The sequence below is a fragment of the Tauraco erythrolophus genome, chromosome 8, assembly GCF_009769465.1.
Source record: "Tauraco erythrolophus isolate bTauEry1 chromosome 8, bTauEry1.pri, whole genome shotgun sequence".
Classification (NCBI taxonomy): domain Eukaryota; kingdom Metazoa; phylum Chordata; class Aves; order Musophagiformes; family Musophagidae; genus Tauraco; species Tauraco erythrolophus.
Genome location: NC_141472.1, coordinates 3,055,518 through 3,068,476, shown reverse-complemented (window position 1 = coordinate 3,068,476; position 12,959 = coordinate 3,055,518). Strand labels below are relative to the sequence as shown.

At 40.0% G+C, this 12,959-nt stretch overlaps 1 protein-coding gene across 1 annotated transcript in view; it reads right to left on the bottom strand.

The window, feature by feature from the left end:
• SPAG16 (sperm associated antigen 16) overlaps positions 1-12,959 on the bottom strand; it is a 402,571-nt gene that overhangs the window by 117,599 nt on the left and 272,013 nt on the right. The window contains exon 14 of the mRNA XM_086615835.1: positions 10,864-10,929. Within this exon, the coding sequence (XP_086471961.1) occupies positions 10,864-10,929 (66 nt within the window). The remainder of the gene's footprint in view (positions 1-10,863; positions 10,930-12,959) is intronic.

The following is a 12,959-nucleotide window of genomic DNA, read 5'->3' as shown; positions in this document are numbered from 1 at the left end:
GTGTTCAAGGTCAAGTTGGATGAGGCTTTGGGCAACCTGGTGTAGTGGAAGCTGTCCCTGCCCATGGCAGGGGGGTTGGAACTAGATGATCTTTAAGGTCCCTTTCAATCCAAACCATTCTATGATTAAGGGTTATCTACAGGCAGCGCCAGTGTTTTCCCACGTGCTTTTTTACTAACTTTTTCCTTTTATAGTATTGACTTCTGCATTGCAATCAAAGTGACAAAGCATTTTTCAAAGCAACTGAACAATCAGAGCTCAAGCAACTGGAGTATAGTCCTCATCCCTATGACATTTTTTACAGCTTTGAATAGACATGAACTAGTGAGACCCCAGCTCTTCTGGAGATGAGGTGAATCCAAGATATTGACGTAGAAAGAATCATCTCTTAGAGCTTCACTGTTGGTTCCTTCAGAAGAACCCTACGACTTTATTAGCAGTTGTCAATGACCAACTCCTTATTTTATACTGTGTAGAACTGGTACATCTTGCTGTAAGAATTTGGCTATTTTTGTCCTACCTACTGCAATTACTGACCTACTGTAATTCCTATGGTTGAATGTGCAGGTTTTGAGAGTGTACTGACTATGCATGCTCTGGGGCAAAAGCGTCCTCCTCCTCTAATCCAGCACTATGCGCACTGTTGGCATTTGAACGAGCAAGCAATACAATATCTATTATTAAAAAACATTATGGATTCGAAATGGCAAGAAAACATTCCAAGCTCTCTCTTTATCCCACTTACACAGCAGTATCAGTACCCACCCCACCAGCTCAAAGGAGATGCCTCAGGATAACTGATTTTTTTATGCCTGTGGGAAGCAGGGATCATTCCTGTCCCTGCTCCGACTCTTTTGCTGGCTCTTTTCCCTTCAGGCACCCCAGCAGCTGAGGTTCCTAACAAATGTGGTAAATCAAAACACGCTTTACACACACATTCTGGGGGAATTCTGTGTCAACGCTTTCCTCTTCCACATGATGCTGCAGTCCAGAACACAGACGTCCCGATCACTAACTGTAGTAAAGGTGGAAAGAATGTTAGCTCATCAGAAGTGCTGTAGAAACATAGGGTTCCTCAAATCAGCCACTCAAAGTTATGGCCCAAGGTTAAATACTTTGCAATGACTGCTGGTATATGATGAGACCTGACCAGTGTCAGCCAGAACACAAAAATAGTCTGCAGGTACTCAGAAGGGTGCAGCTGCAGATGGCAGGTCCTGGTGGGAGATGCAAAGGAAAGAGATGTACCCAGAGAAGCGCTGAGGGGTGAGAGCTGTTAATGCAAACAACAAACGGAGCCAAGGGAACAAGAAGACAGCCCTCAGGAGAGGTTTCATGCAGAAAAGAAATTTATTGCAGAAGGGTAGAGGAACACAGATGCCTCTTTAATGTGATCAGTGACCACAAGTCTATTGTTATTAGAAAGTGGAGGAGAAACAAATACATTGGGAAGTGGAAGAAATATGTGGACGAGATGTCTGTGCTGATAAATGAACAAGTATGTGGGCCACCACATACTCAGAAACTTAACAAGACAGAATTTTTTTACATTTTATCCTTATTTTCTCGGTGACGATTTTGATCAAGATGAAGAGTATCCTAAAATATTATTTCTAGGTTATTAATTCTGTCCTTTCAAAGGACGTGGAGACTCAAAGAAAACACCCCTTCTGTCCTCCAAAGGAAGAGCTCCATTAAAAGAAACCGATGGAAACGGCAGAACTTTGTTGCAGCAGAATTTCTGCTTCTACCGACTTACAAAAATAACGATGGATCATGGGTCTCTCGTTTGTTTACGGGCGCTCTGCAGGCTTTCCTCTTGCTGTGTGAAACAGAGGGAATCTCTCTTCCCTTTGCCACATCAAGTAACATGAAGTGCCTCGTGGTGTTTGAGGAGAACAACACATGCTAGGCTTAAGGAAGCCCTTTGCATAAATTTACATATGAAACCCAAGATCACTGCACTCCCTGCAGAGTCACTGCTAGCTATAGTTGACATTGCACTTGAAACGGTACTGCAAAAAGAGCACTGTCTTTTGCAGAGAGGTTTAAAATAATCAATTTTGTTTTTCCTTTCTAACCATCAAAGAAGTGCCTCGGAATTCTGGGAGCTGTGCAGCGAGAGGAGGAGATGAATGATAATTGCCCTTACTGGCTTTTCTCTGTATTTTGAGAGGTATCACGACTAAAGTGAAGTTAGGTGCCATCATTACCTGATTAGACACTTCTGAGAGCAATAAGCTTAAGAAATTCCTAGGGTTTGCCATGTTTGTGTACACGGATTTTATTGTCATTCCGTTCCTTGAAGTCAAAATAAGTACATTTTTTAAAAGTAGATAGTATCCATTGTAATGATGTTAAAGTATTGATGTAATACATACTTTCATAAATTCAGAAATTAGTATTAATGCCAATAGATCTATTGCTGAAACGTGAAATTGTCTATTTTCAAATGCAGAACATCTAAGCCACTGCAAGAAAAGAAGTGTCAGTAAATTCCAGGTGCTTCTTCTAAACAGGAACATATAAAATGAAAAAGTTCAACTTAATATTTCATTCTTTATCTTGTCTTTGGGTGTTTTTTAAGGGAAACTAAATGCATAAAGAAGGAATATCAACAACACAGGAAAAGTATTCACAGAAGCTTGCCCAATTCTGAACTCTGTTAAGTGTATGAAAGTTTCTCCCAGTTTCAAAGTTATTTCAAGCAAAAGAATGACCAGTTCAACAAATCTCATCCCATTACTTTGAGAACTACCTCACAAAAAATGATTCCTGTCCCTCACGGACTTATGCTGTGCATTCTCAATTATTTTCAAACTAAATCAATCTGATATTCAAGTACCTTCTAACGGTGATATTTATTCATCTACAGATTAATTGCATTTTCATAACAGAGAGGCCTTTCCAAATTTGGCCCCACTTTCACCCTGCATAAATTCATTTTAAATCCAATTTTGCACTGTATAAAGCCACGTACTACACAACCACACATACAGCACTCTTTCAAGCACCCCGCTTCCCTTGGCCATGATTTGGTGTCCTCCTACCCAACGCAAATCATTGGTCTAAATTAAACCCACTTCTCTAACTCAAATTTAGCTTAAGTCCTTTTGAAGAGTCAACTTCGCACAAACATGCTTTTTGTTGGAAGAGCTGTTACCTGGTAGGGATGGTATGCTGCTTTCTCAGGTATTTTAAAACATTATTTCCTGTGAAATATCACATAGAGAAGCAGGTTTGACTGTACTGTAGGCGGGAAATTGAATTTAAAGGAATTTATATGGATCTCCGTATTCTGATTTTGTTTTGCAAAACGACAAGCTTCAAAAACAGCTGTTAAAAGGAAAAATGAATTATGCTGGGGCCTGGACTCACAGTCTGCCACAGGAAAGTCTGGCGTGCTGGGCCAGGAGATGCAATTTTAAAAAATCCTTATTCCTCAGGATACAAATTAATTCTCTTCTAAGAAAGAAGGGCAAAGTTTCCCAGATTGCCAGCAGTTTTGCATGCTGAACAGCGCTTGCTTCGTGTGTTGTATACACAGAGGGTCACATTCACTGCACAACACAGAATTAAGCAAACAAAATCACATTACAGGAGACAATCTCTTTTTCTTTCAGCTATACTTATGAGCAAACGTAACAATATGTTTATATCTGTAAATATAAAGTCTGAAACCATAAAAGAAAATACTGTTTGGTCAGTTGATTATCAGTTTCTGCTGAGGATCTTTCCAAGGCCAAATCTGACCTAGAAAATACAGGGTTTTTAGAGTTACTCAAAACCAAATTATGTCAGAACTAGTTAAAAACAATGCCATATTTTCTCTTCTTGTGCTCTCGAGTTGTCTAAAATCCAAATGCTTATGCATTACCTCAAACTTTTATCATGAAAGGTTAAGACAAAGCTTCATCATATGCAAATACTGAAACGAGAGCAAATCCTGATTAAAAGCTTCAATTAGAAAAGTTAAGTATTTAACTTACTGCTGGTTCAAAACAAATGAATGAGACAGCATGGTGGTAGACACCTGTCCTGCTTCCTACCCCACGTTCCTCATCTGAGGACAGGCTGAGAGAGTTGGGGCTGTTCAGCCTGGAGAAGAGAAGGCTCCGGGGAGATCTTATTGCAGCCTTCCAGTACCTAAAGGGGGCCTACAGGAAAGCTGGAGAGGGACTTTTTACAAGGGCGTGTAGTGACAGGACAAGGGACAATGGCTTTAAACTGAAAGAAGGGAGATTTAGATTAGACATAAGGAAGAAATTTTTCACTCTGAGGGTGGTGAGGCACTGGACCAGGTTACCCAGAGAAGCTGTGGCTGCTCCATCCCTGGAAGTGTTCAAAGCCAGGTTGGATGAGGCTTTGGGCAACCTGGTGTAGTGGCAGGTGTCCCTGCCCATAGCAGGAGGGTTGGAACTAGATGATCTTTGAGGTCCCTTCCAACTCAAACCATTCTACGATTCTATGATCTACACCACCTCCACATGGTCCCCTTCTGGATCACAGAAGCCTCAGTGACCATGAGTAGAGACTTTCAGCCATCATGGTACATGCAGCTTGCTCCCAGGGCAGAGCAGCTGTCCCTCACTTGTTTTACCTGTATGGAAGCCCAGGTGCTAGTAGACACCACAGTAACCTGAGGTATGTCTTGCACTGAGAGCGTGTAGAACTCCTGGGATCCAGCGAAGAGTACGTTCTGCACGGAAGGAGACTGAAAGGACTGGCCAGGTAGGAATGTAAACGCCTCTTATAGAACATGAGGCCTTACATGAGGTAACAACTGCAGACAGGCAGAGATCCATCTTGCAATGCCTGGTGACAGAGAAGGCTGAGTGTGATGTCTCTACAAATCTTATTATTGGGAAAAACTACATTCCTTTTTTTCCCCTGGCAAAGCAAGAGAAGAGAACATGGGGTAGCAGCTTTTTCAGCAATCAACGTTACGATAAGATTCTTTGCTTTCCATTTCTTGCTGAGTTTGAAATACTTTTCTAGAAGCTACCATCGGGAAGAAGAAAAAATATAGGACTTCTCAAATCTAAGCTTCTCCGTGTTTGTTTGGGTGAATGTCACAAGATACTTTGTGATTTACTGAGAGTACCTGCATGGTGAACAAAAAAGAGCATCAGAAGGAATTCCTGGGTTAAAAAAAAAAAAAATTAAAAAATCAGCCCTGTGGTAAATGAAATAAAGATAGAAAACCTGAGGCTGGAGGAGAGAGGTCCTGTGGCAGAAGGAGCTAACCTCACCTCTCATAACACAAAGTGTGGAATGCTTAAAACAACAGAAGGTGAATTTTCTTGACATGTGGTTATTTTCAGAGTTAGTAATCTTCACAGCACTGAGTCTAAAATCTCAAGCAAATCAATTACACTGGGGAGAAGAGAAAAGCCGGTTAATTCCAACTTTCTGTAGGCAACTTAGGCCTTGATTAAACAAACTTCAAGACTAACAGTTTTATTTTTTTTTTCCCAAAAGAAATTATAACTGGGAAATTGATCCGAAAATAATCCAGGAAGCCAAATTTCCTCTAAACTCGGACAGTGAAGAAACTGCATTTTGCCCGATTCAGAAGTGCATTTCTACACTCCAGCGGCAGTCGGTGCGTTTGAACACTGACACTGCAGGTTTCTTGGTCACCACCATCTGCTACATGTGCAAGAAAAAAGGATTTTCCTCCATCATTGACTTACTGAGGTGTACCACACCTATTACTACATTTTTCTTTGCAGATGGTCTCTGATAGGGAACTAGAAGCAGCGATGGAAAACTCAATGACACAAGCAAGGTGTGACATTTAAAAATCAGGCTCGGATTTTTTTCAGTCCATTGAAGCGCCTTTGCTAAAAAATTGTCTCTTTTCTCAAGGACACAGGAACATGGCACCTTGGGAGAACCACCCCCATACAAACCAACGCATCATGAACATCCTTGGCCTTCTCAACACAGTCAGGTAGGTGCCTACGTACCGGAGCTTCCTCACCGAAAGAGCTGGAGGAATTTATTTACTTCTAGGATATCTGCAAGACTTATTCTTACTTGTTTATCCAGTCTTCTGTATAAAGACTCTGATATCACAGTCGGAGAGCAAGAATATTTAAATTGATCCAAATAAAGATGGATCTACCTGATTCTTCTAGAGCAGTTTCAAAACATCTCATCTGGTCTACACGTAACGCATCGAACAGGCACACAGGTGCTACCTGGAGGGATCTGCGAATACCAACAGCATCGGAGATGATGGGAAGTAATTAAACAGTACATCTGGCCAAGGGAGGAGAGCATTCCAGGAAAACGACTTCCAAAAATAGGGAATAACATGAATATTTCAGAGAAAGGATGTGGAAGCGGATTCCAGCACAGTTTTCTTCGAATTTCACTATTATTCAAAAGAGTTCATGCCAACAAGTGAAATGAGGGCATTTTGATGCAGAGTTTGTTCTTTGCCACAACACAGAAACAGAATAGATTTATGTTTTTACTTCTAACAACATTCAATGGCCTGAAAATGGTTAACTAATGATACTAAAATCTGTATTTAAAATGTAATTCAGTTCTGTAATTATATTTCTTATGCACGGAGACAGAAATAAACTAGAGGAAGAACCTATTAGCCCTTTTGCATGTATAATTGAACACGTTTGATATTACTAGGTAACCTTTGTAAGTAACTGGCTTGGAGTTTATGCAAAGAGGTGAACACTCTGAATACATAAATAACAGTAAGAGCAGATAGGATTTTGATTTTGTATTCCGTTCTTTTCTTGTTTGTGTCTGTTAGATGCAGTCAGACATCCCTGGCTTTATTTGGCCATCCACAGAAACATCTGAAAGATCTGACTTTTGTATCATTTCGGTGCAGTAATGAACAAGAACTGACATCAAATATCAATATTATTGGCCCAGCTAAATGGTAGCTGACATCCAACCGGACTGCTGAAGAGGTAAACAAAATTGAAATTTTGTTTTTGTTTAAAAACTGTCTGACATTATTTGTCCTTCAGTAAATCAATGGAAGAATGACCTAAATGCTGTTTGTATTTGGGCTTGGGGAGGTAAAACCGGGCAGTTGCTATCAAGCACGATTTTTATAGTCTTTTAGGTTTTGTTAACACAAAGTGTAATCACAAAAATACTTTTTTGTTTTAAGGAAACTTGGTAACCTCTGTAAGGATTTCTTAACCTGCAGACATCACACAAACACGGCATGGCAGATACAAACACAAGTGAATGACAGTCCTACTCTTAGTTTAACACAAACACACATACACACACCTAAGGGAGCTAATTTTGTTCTACTTTCAATTCATAATGATTCGACCAAGTATCTATAGTCTTTATACTTCATTAGCATAAGTGATTTGCCAAGCTGGGAAAATGCTGTGCAAAGCATGGACAAAACCTACTTTAAATGTTATTTAGACCATACTTGGATTTTTATATTACGAGCCAACGTTTGAGGACAGATCACCACTCCTCCTCTCAATTCTGCTGTATAAAAGGGCATTGTTTTCCTCTAGCTGTTGATCAAAATCACATACTAATGTAAAAATGTTAGTGGTTTGATTCTTCATCTTTGCAATAGTTATGGAGATGCACAATATCCTCTCCATAACTATGGATAAGACAGAAGGAGAGGGCCAGGGCTCACTCGACATCCCTGCCTTGATACCCAGATGTAGGCACGTTGGTAGCAACAGGGCTCCCTCCACCACCATCATGAGCCTACATTTGTGCAATCATATGGAATCCAATTGAGTGGGGTCACCTCAAATCCCGGTAACATTCAAACGCTGGGGAAATTACTTTGCCTCTTAGGTGCAGTCCCACTTGAGTTTCCCTAGAGCAGGTATCTTTGCTTTCCCAGGTGAGGTACGTTCACATGTATCTTTTAATGCACTCAGGGCCTTTAAAGAGACTTGGAACACACAAAGTAGCCTCTGAAAAACCATCCCTACGAGCACACTTACATGCTTCTACTCAAAGGCTTAGCTCTCAGCAGAAAAGAAACATCTGAAACATTTTCCTCTACAAAGTTAGTTTGTTATGGGGACATGGGAGTAAAAGGGATGGTAATACCAACTTTTTGGAAGAAAGCAGCATTTTTCTACATCTTCAATGGATTTTGTTCAAATTTTCTCAAACTTTCCACAGGCAGAGAACCAACTTGGAAAACTGCAGAATTTATACACTGCTGAAAGTGTTATCTTTTAAGTCCTGACATAACCACAGCTACAGAAGTTTCTACGAGGGCAATGTGACTACCTGCCAGATTCTCCAGAGAGCTCGTGTCCCAGCAAGGCAGCCTCCAACAAATGGCCACGCTTCCAGTGCCGAACTGGCAGTTACGTTCCATAGAAAAAATGCTAATTATGGACTCTGAAAACTATAAAGAGTTCTGGCTTTACATGTCACCCACTTAACAAAAAACTATTAACTACAGTTTCAGAAGCATGGTATAGTATATAACTCAGATTTAGCCAGTTTCATAGAGTTTAATGAGGATTTATTCAATTCGTATAAATGTATTATTCTTTCTTTCCTTCTTCCTCATACAATATTCTTCCACTAAAATATCTGTTCATTTTTGGAAACACTGTCTGGATGGCTTTCTGACCTAACTGGAAAATTTGTTCTTTTTTCTTGTATTTTCTCTACAGGACATAGTGTAATTAGAATTTCACGTTCTTCCAAAACTCTTTTGGGCACCAACCAGCCTGAGACGCGACTATCACAAGGTCACTGAAGTGACTTAGTAGCCTACTTAAACTGACCTATACCCTAAGCAGCAAAAGGAGTGAAACTCTTGGGATCTTGCACCATTACAGCACTGCACCCACAGAGTCCAACCCTACAGACAACACTTCTGACAAAGTACAGGATCTACAGGCCCATGAAATTAGGATATTAAAAAAATATACCTATATTTTAAAAAAAATCCAGCTAGGATTCTGTCAGCAATCATAGAACGGTTTGGGTTGGAAGGGACCTCAAAGATCATCCAGTTCCAACCCCCCTGCCATGGGCAGGGACACCCTCCACTACACCAGGTTGCCCAAAGCCTCATCCAACCTGGCCTTGAGCACTTCCAGGGATGGGGCAGCCACAGCTTCTCTGGGCAACCTGTGCCAGTGCCTCACCACCCAGCCTTTTGTTTGGCCATTTCAGACTTAAGAAACTAGACATTTCCAACAAACCTTTGCCTGGTTGCAAAGTTTCTTTGGCCAGGTCTAACCATTAGGCTTTCTTTTGGCCACTCTGGAAGTGGTGTTGCATCTTTGTCCAAACACTGCATGCTCAATCTCCAAAATCTTTCTGATGAAAGTATTGTTGAGAATACTATTGTTTCTATAAAAACCTTTTTTCCGCACAAACATGCACCTTTTCACAAAAAAGATTTTTTTTTTTTAAATGTTACTCAAAACACCTTAATTAACTGGTTTAGGGTGGAATATTTTAATTTCTTAGTGGCAACTACTAGAGGGTAAGAAAGCAGTTCTTTGGTGCTATCCTGGGTTGCAGTACAGCACTTGCTTTGCTGACCAGCCAGCACGACAAGTTGTAACTTGTCCAACTCAGGACCAACTACTTAGTCCTTTCAGTAGTCTTCCAGCACACACAGAGTTAATTTATAGAACTGCAATTACAGCTTCTGAAATTATATCCCTCACTCAGTTTAATCAATGCTGCACTGGATGTTTCCATTTTTACTAATTCAATCATTGAGAATGTCAACCAATGATTTTAGTCTAGAGTTTAATGCCAACTATAACATTCTTTATCAAAATAACGTGCTTATCTGGAACATTATCAGCACGCAGTCTTTCAGCTTCCTGCTCATCACTGTAGGTCACGTTAGAGCACGAGGCTCTTTGTAGATACTCACGTGAAAGACAGTGCTATAGTATTTCCCTCACAACTCTTGCTACTGTTAAATATTCTTTCTTCCAGCCCGTGGTGTTTCAAAATAATGAGAGGCAGGTTGTGCCTGTCAAATATACAGATACACGCATGCAGCCAAGAAAGAAATAAGATGCCCTGGGAATTTCTGTGCCCCTCCTTGACATAAGCTTATCCCACACTTTCTGCTACGTCAATCCCTAGGGTTTGCCCTATAAACACACAGGGTTGACATAAGCGGATGGTAAAGCAGTAGCTGATACTGAATAAGAGAAGAATATTCAGAATTTCCTACAGTAAAAATTGGTACCTTGCTCTGCTTGTAATAACAATAGCAGTGAGCGCACAAGCAGCAGCAACATCATTGAGATGTTTTTAAGGAAAGCTGGTCCCTTAGAGAAAAGAGTGCAAGTGGCTGCAGAAATCAGCACACGCCTCACCACTCCTGCACCAGTTTTAAAGAGCAGCATGGGCTGGAGAGCTAGAGCAATCATACATCATAAATGTTTTGGTAATTTCAGAATATTTCATATCACCTCAAAGAAACATTTTGGGAAAAAATACTTCCCTTCCAAAGTTAACAGGCATTCAGATCACAGTCTGTCACCAGTCCTAACCAAAATGATGCCTTCTAGACAAAAACTATAGGACTAACCTTCCAGAAAAAAAAAATAACAGCAAACTTTACTTAAATGAAGTAACCAAATGATCATGACAAAGGAGAATGGCTTAGATATCAAAGGAGAAAGGAGGTAGGTACAGGAGGAGGCAGCTTTATTATAACATTCTCTGGGACTCTGCTCTGACTGGCAGGTGTGTGTCACATGGAAGTGCTCTAGAAGTCATTACTAAAACTGAATTCAGCCACAGAGGTACCTATTTCACCAAGGTGCACGAGAGTATTTACCAGAGTAAGGAACATGATGATTAAATAAAAATATATTCAGACACAGAACTTACCTTCACGTTGAACGTAGCATGATTACAGGAATGCAGGTGACCATAGAACGTGTGAACACGGAGACCCTAGGAATTAAATACAAAAAGAAAGCAATTAAATAAGTTCAAGTGATATAAACCTATTCTATACCCTTGTAAATAGAAAGACCTTGATTTTATGGCCGTGTGCAAGCCAAGGCACTTTGTGTGCTAAAAACCAGCTCCTGGTTGCTAGAAGAGGAACACATTTCTTCCAGTTACTAAGGATGTACATCCTTACTTCACATAATAGCTGGCAGAAAAGGTGCACTCAAACATCACGGAAAAAAGCCATCTCCCTCGCCAGAGGGTTTGAATTAGAAGGTGTAATCACTGCTTCCCAAAGTCTGAGCTCTTGCTCTTAGGCAGCGAATCAGTACATGTCTCTCGATATTCCATACACACCATTAAAGTCTTCCTTAGGGAATCTCAAGCATGAAATCAAAATTAATTTTCTTTTGTCATCCTCCGCATTAGGCCGTAAGTGACCTACATAGTGCAGTAACATATGTCAGATGTCACCACTGATATCTGACTTGTTCTCCCAGTGCAGGAGGCATCCAACTACGGTATCTTCGGCTAAAAAACCCTGAAGTCTTCAAGATGGGAAGACAGAGGTATTAAAAATAGATGTACTTCTCTGTTTTCATAAAAGCACTGGTTTCATGAGTAACAGTAACAAAAATTTTCTATTAAAAGCAAAACCCAGGTTTGAACAGTGTAATCATATCCCAAAGAACAAGTTTTCACTCTAAGAAAACATTTTACTGATACCGGAGAATCAAAAACCAATTTGTTGCATTTTGCTGCAGAGAAGGAAAAAAAACCCCACAAAACCAAGATCTGAAATCCCTCTACTCATCCTAGTAGTCCTTCTTTGTACTTATTCCAGGTTGACGCCATCTCTTGGGAGCAGGGGTAACAGGTTAATCATACCTCTATCATGCTTTTAGAGTTTATACCATTAGCTTAATTCCATTTTTATTTTCCCAGTCCATGAAAAATTAAAATAAAATACAAAAATCCTTCCTACTCTGATGTAAGATACTTGAGTTCTCTTTTGCACTGACAAAACCTCCCAGGTTTTTATCATCAGCATGCTTTTTCAGTATATTCTCACTGTTTGCAACAAGTCCTTTCCGGAAAGTAGTTAATGAGGTTTGACCACAAGCAATTCTAGAGGGATACTACTCAATAATACTACGTAGCTCATATAACGTCTCTGAACCATTTAGGAGAACTCAGTCCAACAAAACAGCAGTTAAAGGAGATCAGATTGCTGTTGTAAATATCTCAGGGGTTAAGGGCAAAGAGGGAAAAGAGCTATTGAAGCTGAAGAGCAGTGTTGACGCAGGAACATATGGGTGTTCATTATCTGGAGATAAATTTCAGTTGGAAATTAGAAGACAGTGAGATAGGAAAACTGCCCTCCACTCCAAGCAGTAAGGATAAAAAATTCTCATTGATTGTAAGAAGCTGCTTGAAAAGTCTGGAAATAAATGACCTTCTCCTGCATTTCATCTTTTGCCTGAACTTGAAGACCAAGGAGACTCTTTCCAGTCTTGTTCATGTGGCATTAGAATGCAAATTTCTGATAAAGCCCAGCATTTAATGCTTCACAGAATTACTTTTGCTTAAAAAATGTCACCCAAAAAAGGCAGCAGGCTACTTTGGCAGGCACAGTTTTGTATCGTATCGTATTTTTCATTTACCTGTCTTTTAAGTAGTCTCTGCTTCAAGGCCACGTATACTATTGAGATCAAACTAGGAAATTAGTATTATTCCCACGGAAGGATTGCAAGACAAACATAACAAGAAAAAAAGGCTCTGGACTATTAAAAGCAATTGACTATCTTTAAAGAGCAAGCACGCCACCCACTTTGAGCATAAAAACGTTACCAGAGCACAGTTCTTGAGTCCTCCACGTTATTCAACCGACTTGCAGAGGGAAAAAGTTGAAAAAAAAATCACCCCAAATACTTTTATATTTACATGATTTGTAAATAATAAAATATGAGCCAATAAATCCTGATAAAAAGAAAATGTAAATAATTGTTATCCAATTATAAATTCACTGT